Here is a 17,698-nt window from a genome sequence, read left to right as displayed (position 1 = left end):
AAGCTACTGGTACCTTGGGAACCTTAGGTGGTCACTGGGTGGTGCACCTGCTTCTCCAACTCCTCCTAGGCGACCTGGGCTCCTATGTTTCCGGTCACCTTCCAGGCCTCACTCGATTCCAGCCCAACAACGACTTCAACCAAAGCGCTCAATTTGATTTCTTTTGACGCATCACAACTTGCCTCTGTACTTTGCGCTGTTTCCCGCTGTCTAGCCATGTCCGAGTCTGCCTGAAGCTGGCATTCCGCCAGCCGAGTCCGACCAACCGCAGTCCCCGACATCGCATCCCTCGAGGTCCACCAGTTACCTGGCTGTCTTTCCACTGTCGACTGAATAGCAACCTCGACATAGACACCGTACCAACACAATGCGAATCCGCTTTCCCTTCGCAAGTATGCAGGCCTGACCACCTCTCACATTCTCTTGATACTAACGAGTCAACTATAGTAACCTTCGTCATCCTCCTGGTCTTCTCCTCCAGTCTCGGCCTGCTCCCACACTCATCCCTTCCATCCACGCCAGCCGCCGCGCAACCATACATCCCTTCGCAGTCCGACAAGGCCCTCCACTTTATATGCTTCTTCCTCCTCACTGGGACCTTTTACTTCATCCTTGACACCTCTCGGCGCCGCGTGATTCATCTGACGTTGATTGTATGCACATTACTCTTGGGCGTGGGGAGTGAAATCGCACAGGGACTTTTACCCAATGATCGTGAATTTGACGCTTGGGATGTCCTGGCAAATGTCGTGGGAAGTCTCGCAGCATTGTCGTTAGCGAGCGCCTACCATCGGCGAGCAGCTGAACGGAGGAGGAGAGCGAAATACTCTGCACTGACGGGTGACGGCCTGGAAGGTGAAGATCTAGAGCTTGGGGAGGGTGCAAATGGTACTCTACGCTCGCACGACGTAGACGGCGACGGAGGTCAAGAGACAGGCGTCGCACCAGCACGGACGGTGGAGGAAGAGCTAGACAACTGGGACGAAAACGCACCAGATGATGCCTGGGATGAAGACGACGATACGACCGCAACGAGCGGGCAGCACACGAAAGTGACGCCTTCAACGAGCTCTGTGGCGAGCGAGGAACCACCCACGAAAGTTGCAGTAGACTGACCAGGCAGGACGGAGGTGTCTAGTATATGTTAGGAACGGGATGAGACGACACGGGCTACATGAAATATTCAGCTGATTGAATCGAAACACAAATATATCCATGGAATGTACGACTATTGTCCTGCAACGCGCGTCTGGGCAGATGGCGATGATTTAGGCCTTTGTCAGAAATAGTAACGAAGAGAATCGACCGAAAATCATCGAATCACTCTTTCATGATGCAGAGAAGTATATACTACACTGTTTCTCGGGATTGACTGGTTGCTATTAGTAGCGAAGCAGACTACTCTCTGGCAATGCTTCGTTGGCCTTGCTGATCCTGCCTTTCGTAATCTCGATATTCGAGTCTTTGGAATACCTAACTACCCTCATACATTGCTGTGTTCGTTTCGCTTCATAAACATGATGGCCCAATCCCATAAGGACGTTGGCTGGTATTTGTTCTCGTCCTCCTTGAATGCTCCATCTCGCCATTGAAAGCCCACGTTGTTCCCCCACCGGTCTGCAGATCTAAGCCTGGCAATCATTCCCTGTCCCTGTCCATCGTGTCTCATGTTCTGCATGTCTTTTCAGGCAATTCGGTATGGCCTAGCGAAAACAGCTAAACCTCCCACAGCTGATCCGGAAGGGATTCCTCCTGACGCCGCGACGGCTAACAGTGACTCCACCGCCAGCGTGGCGACCGCCCCAGTTCCTAATCTCGTCGTTAGCCCTTGTTTGCATCGCAGTGAGGGAGTGTCGATCAGGATGACACTGGATCCCATAGACGATTTTTTTGAGAGAGGGTTGACTTACTTGGTGTAAAGGAAAGGCATGGTCGTTGGTCTTTTGTTCGTAGGGTTTGGCTGGGTAGGGAGATGGGCTAACGCCGCGGCGAGGTGTGTTGTTGTTTCGCGGTGTTCCTGATTGCAGAATGGTTTGGTAGTACGAGTAACTCACGAAGAGAATGTGTACTATTGGTACGGTCCAGATGCACGGGGAGGGCCAAGTGACAATAGAAGTGGATTGTGAAACGAGAGGTTACAGTGTAAGGGCCAGAAGATATCTTTCACTGGGGAAGTCGCAGCTGTTATATGCCAGTAAGTTAATAAGTACAACTTGCGGAGGTTGGAAGAGTTCTTGGTATGACGCTCTGCAACATTCAAGTGACTCGGCATAAGGGGGCGTTTTGCCAAGGACATCGACGTGCCAGTTTTGACTGAAAGCAGGCTTTTTGGCTTTGCAACATGTCGAGATTGATTCGAGATGAGAAGTCGAACAAGAACCTGCCAGCCTCCAAGCCACGCGCCGTGTTGGAACTTGAAGATCAAATGACGTAAATCGGCACTCAGCCTCGTCGTTCACGTGCCAGTCACGTGGATCGTAAACAACGCCGCTTTTAATGTAACTAGCAACAACCTCATCCCAAGTTGCTTTGCTGTCACCACTATGTCTCCATCTTCAAAACAAAGGAAATCACCCTGATACTTGTAAGTCCTGCTAAGATGGATCCAATACTCTAAGCGCTACCCTACTTCAAAGCGATCAGGCCAAGAGATGGTCAGCCTTAGAATATCCGACTTTCAGGCTTGGGACCCAACTACATGAAACGCGCTTCCCCTGGATTGCGCGAGGCTCTGCTACAAGATATCACACCACCTCAGCCTCCTGTCTGGCGACTCTGGTCGAATGGTTGCTGTGTCTGCTTCCGCATGCTCTGCTCCAGGACGGTCTCTATCACTGCTCTCACCACCAATGTGGCTCCTCAGTCCACTGCCCCCCGCCTCGTCAACCCCCCGTCTCAGGTGGTGGCTCAACGTGTATCAGATCGTCGTCGCTTGGCCAGAGACGAGAACTTCATATGTCGCCATTCCCTCCTTATCACACCACTGTTGGTCGTCGCCTATGGAAATAGTTAGGGCAAAAATCCTTATAGATCTTCTGGGCTATCTGCCAAACATGGAATATGAACATGCCGCAGGCTCGGTTTTTCTCTGTCTTCTCTTTTTGCATTGTCAACTTTTTGCTTCATTAAGCTAACACGACTTCGAAGACGCCGCTGGTCGGTCCATAGCATTTCTTTTCTTGCGTTTGACTGTCCGACTCATCACACAATATCCCAAAAAACTACTTGGACGTCGGCTGGCCCCGTTCAACAGCAGACTTAATCCCGCGATCAACTTGCCACGACGTCACACGGAGACCTTCAAGCCTTCAAACATCTCACCGGGGGCCCATATACATACTCAACAACGCACACGCCTGACTTGTCCACGTTGCCAATCATGGCGGAAAGATCAAGGTCAACACCATTAATGCGAATGCTCCTCTCAGGAGAGGTCAGTGGAGAAGAGCCTAGAGATTTGTCTCCCAAGGAGAAGTTCAATAGATGGATGGTCAATGAAGGATCTCGCCGCCTGTTCGTCGGTATCTTTATACTCGCGCACTGCATGTTGTACGGCTTCGGTTTTATGAATTACCAGCTCAAGGACAACCTAACCAAAGCCCGCGCCACCTTCGGCTACGGTTATCCTATTGCTCGATCTGCAGCCCTGGTGCTACATTTCGATGTCGCCTGCATTCTTCTACCGGTCTGTCGAACTCTCATATCGCTTGTTCGACAAACACCGCTCAACGGAATCATTCCCTTTGACAAGAACATTACGTTTCACAAACTCGTGGGCTTTTCGATTGTGTTCTTCACGTGGGTCCACACTATCGCTCATTTACACAACGTGGCACAACTCTCTGCAAAGAACAACGGAGGCTTCATCGGTTTTGTCAAACTCAACTTTCTCACAGGCCCCGGCTGGACCGGCTACATTCTCACAATCACCATCATGCTCATGTTTTTCACCGCCCTCGAAAAGCCTCGGCGGGCCAACTACGAGCGCTTCTGGAATACCCATCATCTATTTGTCATCTTCTTCATCTTCTGGTCGATCCACGGCGCTTTCTGCATGATCCCGGCCGATAACAAACCGTTCTGTTTCGGCAACGGCTCCTTCTATCTGTACTGGATGGTAGGGGGTTTTACTTACCTTGTGGAGCGGGTCCTACGCGAAATCCGTGGTTATCAGAAGACTTATATAACCAAGGTGATTGAGCACCCCTCGAACGTGGTCGAAATCCGGATCAAGAAAGAGCACACCAAAACCCGGGCAGGCCAGTACATCTTCCTGTGCTGTCCGGAGATCTCACTCTGGCAGTACCATCCATTTACGCTCACGTCTGCGCCCGAAGAAGACTACCTCTCTGTCCACATCCGCATGGTTGGCAATTTCACCAAAGCCCTTGGGAAAGTACTCGGATGTCAGGGTCTCAAAGCGATCGACGACAAGAAAGGCCCATACTCTGAAGATGTGTCTACAATTGACCAGAATGGTCAGAAGTTCACCAAACTTCTTCCGCGGCTGTACATCGACGGGCCCTTTGGATCAGCCTCGGAAGACGTCTTCAAGTTCGAGACCGTGCTCTTGATCGGCGCGGGTATTGGGGTGACGCCATTCGCCTCGATCCTCAAGTCTATTTGGTACCGCATGAGAGACGCGGGATCCTCTGCTCCGAGGACGCGACTGCGCAAGGTGTACTTTTTCTGGGTCTGCCGAGATTTCGGATCACTCGAGTGGTTCAAGTCTCTGCTCACGGCGATTGAGAACGAGGACAAGAGCCACGCCATTGAAATTCATGCGGTACGACCACGTTCTTTCCCCTCCCCCCTCTTATTGTCCCTCTGAACCCTCCACTAACACGTCCTTCAGTACTTGACCGCCAAAATCACCGCTGCACAAGCATCCAACATCGTCCTGAATTCCGGAGATACCGACGCCATCACGGGCCTCCGCACCGCGACCAACTACGGCCGCCCGAACTGGGACATGGTGTTTCGCGGCATCCGCAAGATCCACTGGCCGGGCGAGTGCGGCGTCTTCTTCTGCGGTCCAAAGGGCCTCGGGGCGGACCTGCACGTCAAATGTAACATGTACACCGAGGCGGGGGATAAAGGGTTCAGTTTTGTTTGGGGCAAGGAGAATTTTTAGACGGTGACAGACAAGTCGATGTATGGCTACGGCTATGAGTATGTATTATTATGTGCCTGCGTGCCTGTCTGTGTGCCTGTCTCTTTTTCTGTTTCTTGTTCATGTCGTGAATCCCCATGGCGTCTTGTCCTTTACACTTCGTGCCCTTGTCGATCAACATACAACATAACATAGCATCTGTCCCCCAGGAGTTCTTCTCTTCGAGATACAGACAGGCAGATCCGGTGCGGTAGACCTCGACATTCGATGTGAAGTGAGGCGAGATGATGTACTCACGACGCGAGAGCACGGCAATGGAGAATTTCTACTCAAAGACTTCATTTCCTCCCTTCATCCCTCCTTAAATTCCCCTGCTCAGGAGACCCTCTTCTATCAGCCTCGTGTGTACCGAGTACTCTGGTCGGTACCCACACCGGACACTACATAGCCACGATGGCTCGATAAGACTATAAACACGGTAGCCTTTATTCCACCGTTTACCACTGAAGCAGCAGCAGTTACAGACGTTAAACCGCAGCTCGGGCATTCCGATTCCCACAACTTCGCCAGAAAAAGCAATGCCAGTCAGATTACTGTAAATACTGTAACTCGTCAAGCATTATTTCATTCATACACATATACCCAGTGCTGGGAGGGCCAGGGCCAGGGGGTCAGAGAAAATCAACATGGTCCTCGCCGGCACTGGCATTAGCATCACCACTATCACCAGCAATATCTTCCACCACGAGACCTTGTATACAGTCATCATCTGTCCGCTCGGCTCAAACTTCTAAGCACTCCCCCAAGATCTCTTGGAGGGCTGGTCCCCATTCTTACTCCCAGCGCTTTCTTCGTCCCTTCTTTTTCTCGCCGGGTCAATTTCTCGGCACACATGGCCAAAGCTCTTCCTGCCACGCCGTCTGCTGCGGTTCGATACTGCGCTATCCTGTGGATTCCGTCTGCGAATTTGTCGACTGTCGGGCCCATCGATTCCAAAATGTCACCTAGGCGCCGTGATATTTGATCCGTGGTTGGCGAGACCTGGGGAGCTATTGAGTCCAGGGCAGTTGCATCCGCCTCGTCCAGGAGTGTTCTGGCTAATTGATCTGCTTGCGATGGGCTTGTTGGCACGTCAAGTTCATGCAAGCTGGGTATCTTGGGAGGTCGTAGTAAGTTCTCCAGTGCCTCTTTTTCGGATCGCAAGCTGCCATCACCATTAGTATCGTGTCCACAACGTCTGCTAGCTCGCATGTCTCACCGTTTAATCTGCTCCTCCAATTCGGCAATCTTCTCAATGTTCTGCGTGTTCTTGGGATTCGGCCGTTCTGGAAGTGGTTCCGATGGCACGGGTACTTCTTCGCGGCCAAACCAGTCCGACAGATCGGATCTGTTCGCCAGCTCTTTCAGCAATTCTTCTTCGATCACTCGAGCTGTCAAAAAAGTTAGCATGGCAGACGAATTCGAGCGATTTCAGGGTTGCAAACCTGCTTGTATTGCGCTGGCCTCCCCAAATCCCGCACCTAATGGCTTTTCGTCAAGAGCACGCTCGGCGCACCAGATGAGAAGTTGTTTCATTCGTCTAGGCTCCGGGAGACCCTCGCTTTCTATGTGCTTGTAATAGTCCGATACATCCAGTTCGGGATGAGGCAAGGCTTCATGGAGAGTTAGTAAATGCTGACTACTGAGCTGGAAATGCTCACCACTGGAGTTCCCTGAGTCGATGAGGGAACTCGCCCTTCGCCCGCGCATGCCCAAGCTACTCCTTCTTTCGCCCTTGCCGGCTTTGCCTTCTCGCATGGCTTTATTTCGTTTGATGACTGGCGTGTCCGCAAAAGGTAGCGCAATCTTGGTCGAAGCATGTACCTGTTGTTCTGTAGAAGCACTATCCTCTTGTGGGTGTTCTTGTCGCTTCGGAGGAGGTGGTTCGTCCACCTTCTTCTCTGGCGACAGTTTGGGGGGATCTTTAACATTATATTTGCGCTTCTTCGTTTCCTCCCTGCGCTCGCTTTTCTCGACAGGGTTTCTGTCTTGTTGTTCGTTATCTTTGGATAAGCGCTTTGAGCGACGCCGGGGGGGATCTTCCTTGGGAACGGGTGGTGGGAATGAGGTTCGATCCTTTTGTTGTAAGGGCTTTCGCTTCGTCTCTTCATTCTTTGCACTTTGGGTCCTGTCACCCACCGGTTGAGGTATAGGCGCAGCGCCCTGGGGTGGTGAGCCATCTCTCCCTTTCTCTGTTTGTTTCCGTGGAGGCGGCTTCTTTTTGACGCGTTTAAACTGAAACCCATCATCCTCCTCGTCATAATCTAAGAGTCAATGTTAGTCCTTCTGCTCGCATTTCGCCTGGGTCTCTCCCGTTGTACACATACCCATTTTTCTTTTCTTCTCATTACGGGCTGTGGCTGCTTGCGCAGCTACCGTATCGGAGGCGCCAACAGTTGTCTTCGCATTTCGGTTCCCTTGTTCCTGATTTGAATAGACTGTCGCGTCATCTTTCTGGTGATTTCGCGCGCTTAACCTTCGAGTCGGCCTTTGGATCGATGACATTGGCAGAGTATGTAGCGGATGACGCGCAATTAGCATTGTGATTTGAGGGTTGGAGGTGGGCGAGGGAGTCGGATCCCGCGTTTGTTGGTGGATTGAGTCGCATGCGCAGGCGCGGAGTTGAGTCGGAGGTTAAAATCTAGGGGATTTCATTATAACGATATCTCTGCTAAAGAGCGATCGGACCGCAGCGCATTCGAGGAGGGGTGGGCGTGGTAATTGGCGTGAAAATGGGATTGAAGGTGGTGTTCAGCACTGAAGCGGCTTGCATCGCGGGCTTCTTGGATTGTTTACAGTCTGGGGCCGAGCCCGCCAATCACAGTTTAGCCGCCGCTTTTACGCTCCGATTGTACCAGTCTCCTGCGCTCGCTCCCTCTTCGACTTTTGACTTGCACTGCAGGCTCCTTTGATCAACAGCGACTCAGGATCTGTGCGAAACGGTCTCTTCTCGTGTTCCATCTACCTAGCTTCCATTTGCTACATACTCGTAGTCACAGTCTCAACGATGACCTTCAATTCACCTCCGATGAACACAGCCTCCATCGTTCGTTCAGAAACCTCTGCACCGTCACAGACTTTGCGACATACAACCTGACCTTTTCGTTTGGATTAAGAGTCTCGGAAAGACATATTTGACCAAGATCCTGACCGGCAGAGACCACTGTGGAAGAGACCAGTTGCACCTCCCGACTCCAGTCATCGGGCGATAACCTGCCCTGTACATGGAGGCGCAGGAGTTGTGCGTGCAGACAGGCCTGGGTAACGGCTGAGGCTGGGTGAGGCCTCTGACCAGCAGCGGCATCCCCGAGCAGCATGACTTTTCCACCTCTAAAGGTATTCTCGAGCGCTAGAGAATCTGTGATCACTTGAACAAACGGGTTTCTGGTCTTGGCCACCGCTTCCGCAAATTGTGGCGAGAGTTCACTCTGCGCTTGTGCCCTCATCTCGTCAGCTAACCGCGTACACATGCCACCAGGTGGCAGTGTGAAACAGTGCCTGACGCTGTTCACGTCTGTCATTAACTCTGCCAGTTCTTCGTCCGTCTTCTTCATGTACCAACCCCAGTTGACTAACTTGTGGGAGTCTGGAGGGCCGACTTTGCTGGCTGGAACGGTGTAGGAGAGCATTTGGGAGTTTTGGTTGAAGCAGAACGTGGCAGACAAGTCCATGACATGCTTCGCGTCAACTGAGATATCCTCAACCGGTACGAGTCCCCGGAACAGCACGTATCCGGCATAGGTGCGCCTCGTCTCCGGGAGCATAATGTCCCGCACCCTGGATGAAGCCCCGTCTGCGCCGACAACGAGATCCGCGAGCAAGGTCTCCTCCTTGCCAGCATCATTCACGAGATGGATCTGTGCTCTGTCGTCGCACTCGGTCACATCCCGTACGTTGCAGGAATAGCGATATGTGGTCGAAGCTGTCTCGTCACCACTCCTCTCTGTAAATGCGAGCATTAACACGCGGAATAGTTGAGTCCAGGTGGTCGCGCAATTGTTGACGATGTCTCTGTGAATGATTATTCTGCCTTCCAAGTCGAGAATATTCAACGAGTTGATCGGAATGCCGTAACAACTCATGGGTGCATTTGCAAATCTCTGGAGAAATTCTCCGACCTCGTCCCCAATGCGAATTCCAGCTCCCTGGTCTTGTAATTGGCTCGACTGTTGACGTTCTAAGACGGTGATCGAACCAATTTCAGGGAGGGTCTTCAGCGCAACACCGACGCAGAGGCCTGCAATGGATCCTCCTACCTGCGATTATGAAAGTGATTAGACGCCATTCATGACTTCTAGGAACAAGGAATCTGGGGCCTGGCCCTGAGGTTTGAGTACAGGGTTTGACTTACGATCACCACATTGAGACGACGCGGCACACTCATGTTCATGAATCGGCCGGCCGTGTCACAAATGAACAGACACTTCTCGGAGCGAGCTGAGGGCTACCTAGCTTTTAAGCCTTGGAAGTATAGATGTGGTGAGGCCCTGGCTGATACCCTGGCAGGCCTGGTTACTGAAATTCATAACACGTCGAAATAGAATGTCTCAACTGTCGTATTCAGATACGAGGCAGAATCTAGGCCTCCAATTGAACAGCAATGTGAGCAAAGAATCAGGCTATTCAATCCTCGCTAGGGTGGAGTACCCGTAGAACACACCAGTTGAGATGACCCATGCATGGATTATACGATGAATGCGCTCTTCATCCCACCCTAGCCCGATTTCTTTCAGCCTCGCCCTTCGTATGCGCCCAGAGCTGATCGTATATCCATCCCACAAAATACGGTTATCCTTCAGCGGCTTTCCATGTCACAGATGCTTTTATCTATAGTTATTTAAAGGGGAGTTTAGACTACTGATCGTCGAACAGTATCTTTCATGGCTTCGGCGGCTGATAGACTGTATCGAGATCCTTTTGTTCAGCAGACTCCTTCCCTGCTGGGTTATCGACAGAAGAGTCTGCTGCATCTTTTGAGGGTTCCGCCGTACTGGCCACGGGGGCCGAGAGGTCTGGCGAATCCTCTTTCGATGGTTCCTCAGCTGTCTTGGAATGCGCAGGTCTTGAATCCGAGTCGGTGGCCTTCTCGAGGTTAATGTTCGCGGCTGGCGGAGGTGTTGATCTGCCTTTGTTGGACGGACTCAGGAGAATGTCATCAAAGGTTGGTGACCTGGTGATCTTTGCGCTGTCTCGCTCGAGTATTTGGGGTGGTACCGCTTGACCGACTCTGGGTTGATTGCGCCTGACGCCGGGGTCAGAATCTTCAGATCCCTCATCTGCCCCGAAAAGAAGGCTTGTCTTTTTGATCGTTCTGGAGAAATTCGTGTTAGCTCCAAAAAAAGCACGATACAGCATCGAGGAAGGTCGAGACTCACTCTTGAATGGAACCCATTGCTGTCGTCGGCGAGGGAAGGGATTCCCACACCGACGAATACCAAGGTTTTTGGCTTGACCTTCTTTGTCCTTGTCCCCTCTCCGAGAGACCTACTAGAGGTTGCTGGGCCTCTCTCGGCAAACCAGGGCCTCGTCCTGCCCCATCGCTTCGGTATGCCGGTGCCCGGCTGTAATACTGCGGTTCGTCATAATCCTCGATGTTCAGACTCTCGAGGGCTCCCGCGGCGACGCTCGAGTACATGTCCGGTTCGGGGTTTGACGGGGCGGCGGCGTATTCAGGCCGGGGGTGAGCCGTGCTGCGCACAATGGACCGGACGACCCACGGATTCGGTCTTCCCGGCTGGTACCGCGAGGGACCGAACACCTTTTCCAGTTCGATCCGGACGCGGACACGCGAAGGGTGCTGGGTGGCGGAACTGGTGTGTTCGAACCGCAGCAATGCGTTGCCAATGTGTCTCAGGCAGCTCTGGATGGTTGAGTCGCCGGGCCGTGCGTTGGCGCTCGTCCCATCGCGGGATCCGGTCGCGTTGAGGGCGGGTGGATGATTTCTCCGAGCTTCCTCGTTTGCGCGGAGCATGTTTCCTAGCAGCGTCCTTTGAGAGGCGTTGTCGTCATCGCCGTCGTGTTCCTTTGACGGGGTCTCCTTCCTACACACACAAACAATTAGTTAAATGATTGGTTTTCTTCCTTCACGGGTTCTCTTGGTTTGTCAGAGATACACGGGGGCGCGGGTAGAAAACATACTCGTCCGTCGAATCCCCCGCGTTCAACAAGTCACTAAGCATCATTAGGAGCGTGCTCTTGATCCGGTCCAGGTTTCCGCCGAGGTGGTCTATTTCTCATTTGTTAGAAAAGAAAAGTCATTGGAGCTTGTGGCCCAGACAGAGAGAGAGTCGGTCGGAGTGGGATTAGCTAAACTTACCCATTTCCCTGATCACGGCTCCCTTTGACGACGACGAGCTCTCCACGGCTCTCGCGACCAGGGCGTCCATATCCCTAAACAAGGTTCCGCACTCGACCACGATCTCCTTGGCTATCTTCAACGTCGCGTCCGAGTCCGAGTCCGCGTCGGCGTCGGCGTTGGAGTCCAGCTTGGCCTTGCCATTATCATGACTTTGGTGATTATCGTCATGATCATGATCCTGGGGTTTCAGGTTCGCGCGTAGTTCCGCCAACACCGAGCATGTCAGCGACACATCTCGGGCAAGGTCTCTAGCCGTATACGAGGCGGAGGATGCGATTGTAGAAGAAGATGAGGAGGAGGATGAGGCCGAGGAGGCCGAGGGAGTGGTAGTGATAGCGACCGTCTCGGAAAAGGTGTACAGCGCGATGGACAGCCTGGTGCCGACGCCGGCGACTCGGGCGATGGTGTCAACGAGGTCGACTTGAGCCATTTTGTTTCGCTCTTTTTCTCTCTCCCTATATCTCGCCGATTCTCGATTCCTTACAACAGAGACGCAGAGATGCTCAGACGTTGAGATGATGACGGCGGTGATGAAGATGATGATCCTCCGAAAAGAAAAATAAGATTGCCTCTCCGGCTGACGGCCTGACACACTGTTCTTCTGAGCCCCTTTAACCGTCCGCTAGTCCCCTGTAAATGATACCTCGTCCTGGACCTCGAATAAAGAAATGGCCACGGTTCACACAGACAGACATACGCCCCTCGTACAAGAACCTACGAGTATGTATGTGATATAACCCGGGATAGGTATCTACCTGGCGAGCTGGGTACCAGGGCTATTTATACTGTAAGCTGAAATCCTGTACTAGTGCACTACTTGTACTAACTGCTACTGTACTAACCCTGAACGCCCTGGTCTGTTCCAAACAAAGCTGACTAAAGAAGAAAAAAACGGCCCCCGCAAACTATTTTCGGTCTCCGGGAGACAGTTACGAGCTAGCGAGTAGGTGCCTGGAACACTCTACCAAGTAACGAGTACCTCGTACCTTCCCGGTCATCGCACAGAACGAGGTAATAATATGGATAAGAGAGTCTTCGTGAGTGCTCATCGATAAAGAAACGCCCCTCCGAGGCAAACCCCCCGAGGGTTCGCAGTTGAACATTGAGATTTCCTTGGTCACCTGGCGATCCAGAATATTTTCCTTTGACGTTCTACATGGAATAACAGGAAAGGAAGGAAGATGAAAAACAGAGATACTCTGCAAAGAGTCTTTTAGTGCACCGTCTTGACCGTCGAGGATAACATCCTTTGCAATCTGGTCGAGGGATTGAGATACTACTGAATCATGTGCGACGGCGAGCGAGCATTGCGGAGACAAATTTTTCCGGTCCATGAATCGAGAGAGTGGGAACATTACTTTTTCCGTTGCCGAAAATGTGGCTGTGCTTGGCGTGGCTGTGGCGCCTCAGGCACACACACGAAGGCTGTGCTCGCAGCTTGTTGATCGCACATTGGATGAAGCCCAGGAGAGATGATGTCACGGAAGACGCCCGGTGCCGGGCCCTGGCAAGCGGAAAGAGTCAAGATAGTACTGTGTATATGTGGGTGTATAGTGCAACGGCCAAATTTCCCTAACAAAAGAACCACAAAATTCTGGCATCCCCTGGTGGTAGTTTCTCTTCTCACATACTGAGCACTGAGAGATCCAATAAACTCGTTTAGACCTTTCGCTTTCTCTTCAGCTTCATGCCAGATGACCAAGGCAAGGCATACTCGCTGGTATCGTCACCTCGTCATGCTCTTATCAACGTATATAAGTTTCTCTCAAGACGCGGGGGATTCCTGCCCTTTGATCCAGATCAAATTTCACTACCTTGACATTCTTCACTTCACTTGATCTTCTGTTCAGAGACATCATGTCTTTAGAGCCAACGTTGGGCGAGCGAAGACGACATCACTCATCCCGGATCCAGGGACCTCCTCCATTAACCACCCAACAGAAGCCTCATCAATGGCCACTAGAGCGCCCAAAGAACAAGACTCGGGTGTTGACTACGCGTGCAGGAAAGCTCTGGTATGTCAAGAGTGCTGAGGGCGTCATCGATCCCCGGAACGAGGCTTACAAGGCCATCTTCAAATCCGTCGCTGGATACGACAAACTCCCTCTGCCAAGGTCGCATCAAGTCATGTACACAAGCCTGAATTTGCGCAAGTACCTGGATCGAACCCACTGCCTGATGCTGCTTCACGCGCTGTCCAAGCAGAGAGTCAAAATATGGTTACAAATTGGGAATAGTCCCAAGTCCAACGTCCACGTTGACCAGGCCACCGTCCTGATCCTTTCCATTGCCTTGCGCTCTAGGTCAGGGAAAAAAGCCGATCTTGTCGGTGAGCTGATTGGTCTGGCCCACCCGAGAACGCTGGAGTATCTTGCCAGATACATCCGGCCACCACTGTGTGACGCCTCAATCATCGCCAGCCTCGTCAACGCCACGGTGCGACAGTACACGCAACCCCGCCGCGCCAACAATGGGGAATTCGGCTCGTTTCAACTCTTCAGACTCGTTCCCCCGATCATCGCAGATCTCCTCATGAAACTCGATCAGAGCACCACCACCAACTTCCTGAAAGGAGTCTTGACCAGACTGATCACCAGTCACCCAAACGAGCACAAAGAGCGAGGCATGAAACTTGGGCTCCTCCTAGTCGGGATTCGCAAAGCGCTCCGTCGATTGCTGGAAAACGACAAGAAGAACCGCTCGCGCTTCGAGTTATTGGTCGACTGTGTCTTTGGACTCTTGTCCAGTGCAGGCCCCTTGGGCGTGGGCGGTGCGCTGACAGTCGTCCAGCTTCTCGTCAAGGAGGTTTGGAAAGCAAAGGGGGACCGCAGGGAGAGGAAGCTCAGGGAACTCTGGGAGGGCATAGTCTCGCAGGCGGATATCCTGATTGAGAAGAATCTGGCGAGCGATAAATACCAGATTCTCAATTTCCACACCTGCAGATCCTGGATGAGGAAAGTGGACACTGAATGGTTTATCTGAGCGGAAGGAGGAGGGGAGTTTGCTGCTACTGCTACTGCTACTTGTACTGGTGCGTGTGTTGCGCCTGCTCATGTCTCTAGACTAGACCATCTGTGACTTCGGCGTTGATATGTATGGTATTTGATTATTTTTACGCGACAGATGATACCCCTGGCGGTGGCCCCTTTTACGCGCATTTGAACAGGGGGCTTTCTTTTTACACATTATTTTAAAAAAAAACCTCGTCATGCTCTTTGATAGTCCATTGTGTCACCGCGCCAGGGGCGATAGACTACGATGGCGACGGAAAGATGAGATGTCGGTCTACGAAATGCTCCCTGGAGATCGGTACACGCAGATTCTGCGAGCAGGTAGGTAGGCATCTGCGAGGTACAGAGTGTCCGTACATCACTCGAGGAGACTGGATGCGTCTGGTGGTGGTGGGGTTACCCACTGCTCGTACTTGTGCATAGTACATAGTGATGCAGCTACATGGCTAGGTATTGGGCATGGACATGCATACATACATACATACATACACAACCCTTCCCACACGCCTCCGATCATATATTCCCCAGTTCCAGCAGCCCCAGACCCAGCCCCAATCCCGTTCTCCCCATCTTTTACCTCCCTCTTCCTATCCCTCTCCCTCTCCCTCTGCCTCAGGCTCTACAATCAACCAGGATCTTGACATGCTTGTCCTTGTCCTCGATCAGCGGTCGGAACCCGTCCTCGGCCACGCGATCGATTTTGATCTTGCTCGTGATCATTTTTTGTGGTTGCAAAGAGTTGTCAGCGAGAGCGTTGATGACTCCCGCAAAGTCGGATTGGAGGTAGCCCAGGACTAGCGTAGAGCAGATCAGTCATAGAATGGTTGCGTAGATGGACATCACGACACAGTGAATGGATGGATGGGATGAAATGCTCGGTTTCAGACCAGCTAGTAAGTCTGCGAATAGCCTCCTCGAATGAAAAAAGGAGAATGAATTCAAAAGGTATGAAGTGGGAATGATATGACTTACTCGCAAAGTATTTCTTCTCTCCAAAGACAAGGGTGTTGGGTTGGAACGGCACCTATCACTCCCCCCCGAAATCAGCCTCGTCACAACTCTTCCTACCTCCTTCCTTGCTGTCTCCCACCCCTCCACCGCTGTCGTGGCGGCTCCTTGCACTTGAAGGCGACAACGCAGGGAGATACATACCTCTTTTTCCCAGATCGCCAGGTTCACAATCGTGCCGCGCGCCCTCACCGCCAACGCCGCATCCCTCAAACTGGCCGGCACGCCCGCCGCGTCCAACGCGACATGCGGTCCCTGACCGTTTGTGATTTCTTTGCTCCTCTTGACCACGTCCTCGGACCTCGGATCGATCACATGCGTCGCGCCAAAGGCCCGGGCAAAGTTCTGCCGCTCCTTTGCTATCTCGACCACGATGATGGTGCCCGCGCCGCGGGCCTTGAGGCATTGGATGACCCCGAGACCGATGGGGCCGGCACCCATGACGAGCGCTGCGTCGCCTTTTTTCAAAGGGTACTACGTACATAGATTTCGCATCAGCATCACACACGACTCCTTGAACAAAAGACCACGCAAACCTCATTCGTCTTCTTCTCAAAAAGTGTCTGTGAAGGACCTTATTCTTACCTGGTCAACCGCGTGCCACGCCACAGCCAACGGTTCCACGAGTGCACCCACGTCCAAGCCGACATGGTCCGGCAACTTGAACACAAACTGGGCATCGACACAGACATAGTCGCTCATTCCGCCTCCGCCGCCGCTCAGCCCCACAAACCCGGCCGAGTCGCAGCAGTTGATGTAGCCATCGTGGCAAGGGCCGCAGTGGAAACAGGCCAGGGTGGGCTGCACGGCGACCTTATCCCCGACCTTGAGGGTCTGGCCCTGGAAGTTTGGGTGGGACGCCGCCGAACTGCCGATTTCGACAATCTCACCGGAGAATTCGTGGCCGATGGCGACGGGCATCACCTCTTTTGTCAAGGGGTGGGGAGTGTTGGGTTGTGGGATGAATGTCGGCGACGAGTATTCGTGTACTATAAAGGGGAGATAGTGAGTTGAAGTGGTTCATTCAGACTGACTGTCCTTCCTAGACCACATGTGTTGCCCATTTAGAGTGATGATATAGCTAGCCAGCTAGCTCGACTCACTCCAATGCAATCTCGAGCCAGAGGACAAGGACGTAAAGGACGAGGAACAACTCACAATCCGTTCCACAGATCCCACAAAAAGCAGCTGCCAAAACGCGCAATCACAATCCATCAGCTTTTCATCGTCCAGAGACTGCGAAATACAAGACAACAAGACGATTGACTCCCTGCTAGATGGTCCATGGTCCATGATCCATGATCCATGACCCATGAACCGACCCGTCCAGGATGATGCGTAGACTCACGCTTGACCTTGATCTGGTTCTCGCCGCATTTCGGTTCGGGAATGTCGTTGTCGACGCGGAGGTCTTTGACGCCGTGGTATCGGAGGGCGCGCATGGTGCTTGATTGCGTCGCCGGAGTCCTTTGGTTTGGTGCACGATGTAGTGGAGTGATCACAAGACGAGGCACAATGAGCTATAAGAGATGCCAACAGAAGGTCTGTATATCCTTGGATGGACCAGTCCAATCCAGTCTACTGAGTCCCGAGTACAGCGTCCAACGAAAGAGGTACAGTATGTACTCGTTCTTGTACTTGTTTTTGTAGGTGCAATATGAACCCCAGCTTCATTCAGTGCCTGTGCAAGGTAAACACGGTCAAACGGAGGGCCAGCATCCACAGCCTCGCAAACATGGAGAGAGGAGCTCCAACCAGACTCGGTATTGGTCCAATAATCAGTGTTGTCTGGTGCTGCCCTCATGAGGAACTTGTGAGGGGAAAGCAAACCTTGGGCGCAGTTTGAGCGTGCATCCTCGCTAGCCACAGTTCAGCCACAGCCAAGCCTTGGCTTTAGCCACAGTCACTAGCCACATGTTTACATTCCTCATCCAAAGTACTTGTGCAGGGAGTGGCTGTACGACCTTCTCCGCCTGCGCCAATGCGCCGTGGCATCTTAGAAAAGTGGAAACATTCAACAAAGACTCTTCTTCGTCCACATTGATGATCCTTCAATGCAGATCCGGGGAAGAAAACCCTAACCACGTCTCACTCAACCCCTCTTATGGACATTAATTAAGCACTCTATCAGCTTTTGATCTCTGTGCAATAGTACTATCCCCCCTCAGC

General features: G+C 52.3%; 7 protein-coding genes across 7 annotated transcripts; 3 read left to right on the top strand and 4 right to left on the bottom strand.

The window, feature by feature from the left end:
- Window positions 1-367: 367 nt before the first annotated feature.
- On the top strand, window positions 368-1,115 carry AYO20_09834 (hypothetical protein; the record flags this gene model as incomplete). The annotated part of the gene is made up of 2 exons (XM_022648102.1): window positions 368-392; window positions 448-1,115. The coding sequence occupies 2 exons, from the start codon at window positions 368-370 to the stop codon at window positions 1,113-1,115; spliced, it is 693 nt and encodes a 230-aa protein (XP_022495928.1).
- Window positions 1,116-3,379: 2,264 nt separating this feature from the next.
- Window positions 3,380-5,134, top strand: AYO20_09833 (hypothetical protein; the record flags this gene model as incomplete). Its single annotated transcript, XM_022648101.1, has 2 exons — window positions 3,380-4,786; window positions 4,856-5,134. 2 exons carry the CDS (start codon window positions 3,380-3,382, stop codon window positions 5,132-5,134), a joined length of 1,686 nt encoding a protein of 561 aa, XP_022495927.1.
- A 744-nt stretch (window positions 5,135-5,878) lies between these two features.
- On the bottom strand, window positions 5,879-7,657 carry AYO20_09832 (hypothetical protein; the record flags this gene model as incomplete). The annotated part of the gene is made up of 4 exons (XM_022648100.1): window positions 5,879-6,317; window positions 6,372-6,543; window positions 6,598-7,416; window positions 7,480-7,657. The coding sequence occupies 4 exons, from the start codon at window positions 7,655-7,657 to the stop codon at window positions 5,879-5,881; spliced, it is 1,608 nt and encodes a 535-aa protein (XP_022495926.1).
- A 509-nt stretch (window positions 7,658-8,166) lies between these two features.
- On the bottom strand, window positions 8,167-9,536 carry AYO20_09831 (hypothetical protein; the record flags this gene model as incomplete). Its single annotated transcript, XM_022648099.1, has 2 exons — window positions 8,167-9,408; window positions 9,504-9,536. The coding sequence occupies 2 exons, from the start codon at window positions 9,534-9,536 to the stop codon at window positions 8,167-8,169; spliced, it is 1,275 nt and encodes a 424-aa protein (XP_022495925.1).
- Window positions 9,537-10,030: 494 nt separating this feature from the next.
- Window positions 10,031-11,940, bottom strand: AYO20_09830 (hypothetical protein; the record flags this gene model as incomplete). Its single annotated transcript, XM_022648098.1, has 4 exons — window positions 10,031-10,463; window positions 10,528-11,193; window positions 11,291-11,378; window positions 11,469-11,940. 4 exons carry the CDS (start codon window positions 11,938-11,940, stop codon window positions 10,031-10,033), a joined length of 1,659 nt encoding a protein of 552 aa, XP_022495924.1.
- Window positions 11,941-13,367: 1,427 nt separating this feature from the next.
- On the top strand, window positions 13,368-14,492 carry AYO20_09829 (hypothetical protein; the record flags this gene model as incomplete). Its single annotated transcript, XM_022648097.1, has 1 exon — window positions 13,368-14,492. The coding sequence occupies one exon, from the start codon at window positions 13,368-13,370 to the stop codon at window positions 14,490-14,492; it is 1,125 nt and encodes a 374-aa protein (XP_022495923.1).
- A 641-nt stretch (window positions 14,493-15,133) lies between these two features.
- On the bottom strand, window positions 15,134-16,971 carry AYO20_09828 (hypothetical protein; the record flags this gene model as incomplete). Its single annotated transcript, XM_022648096.1, has 5 exons — window positions 15,134-15,315; window positions 15,494-15,545; window positions 15,674-16,003; window positions 16,115-16,518; window positions 16,878-16,971. 5 exons carry the CDS (start codon window positions 16,969-16,971, stop codon window positions 15,134-15,136), a joined length of 1,062 nt encoding a protein of 353 aa, XP_022495922.1.
- Between the last annotated feature and the right edge of the window lie 727 nt (window positions 16,972-17,698).

The sequence above is a fragment of the Fonsecaea nubica genome (assembly GCF_001646965.1).
Source record: "Fonsecaea nubica strain CBS 269.64 chromosome Unknown Scaff96, whole genome shotgun sequence".
NCBI lineage: Eukaryota > Fungi > Ascomycota > Eurotiomycetes > Chaetothyriales > Herpotrichiellaceae > Fonsecaea > Fonsecaea nubica.
The sequence above is the reverse complement of the archived record's forward strand: the minus strand, read 5'-3'. Positions and strand labels throughout refer to the sequence as shown.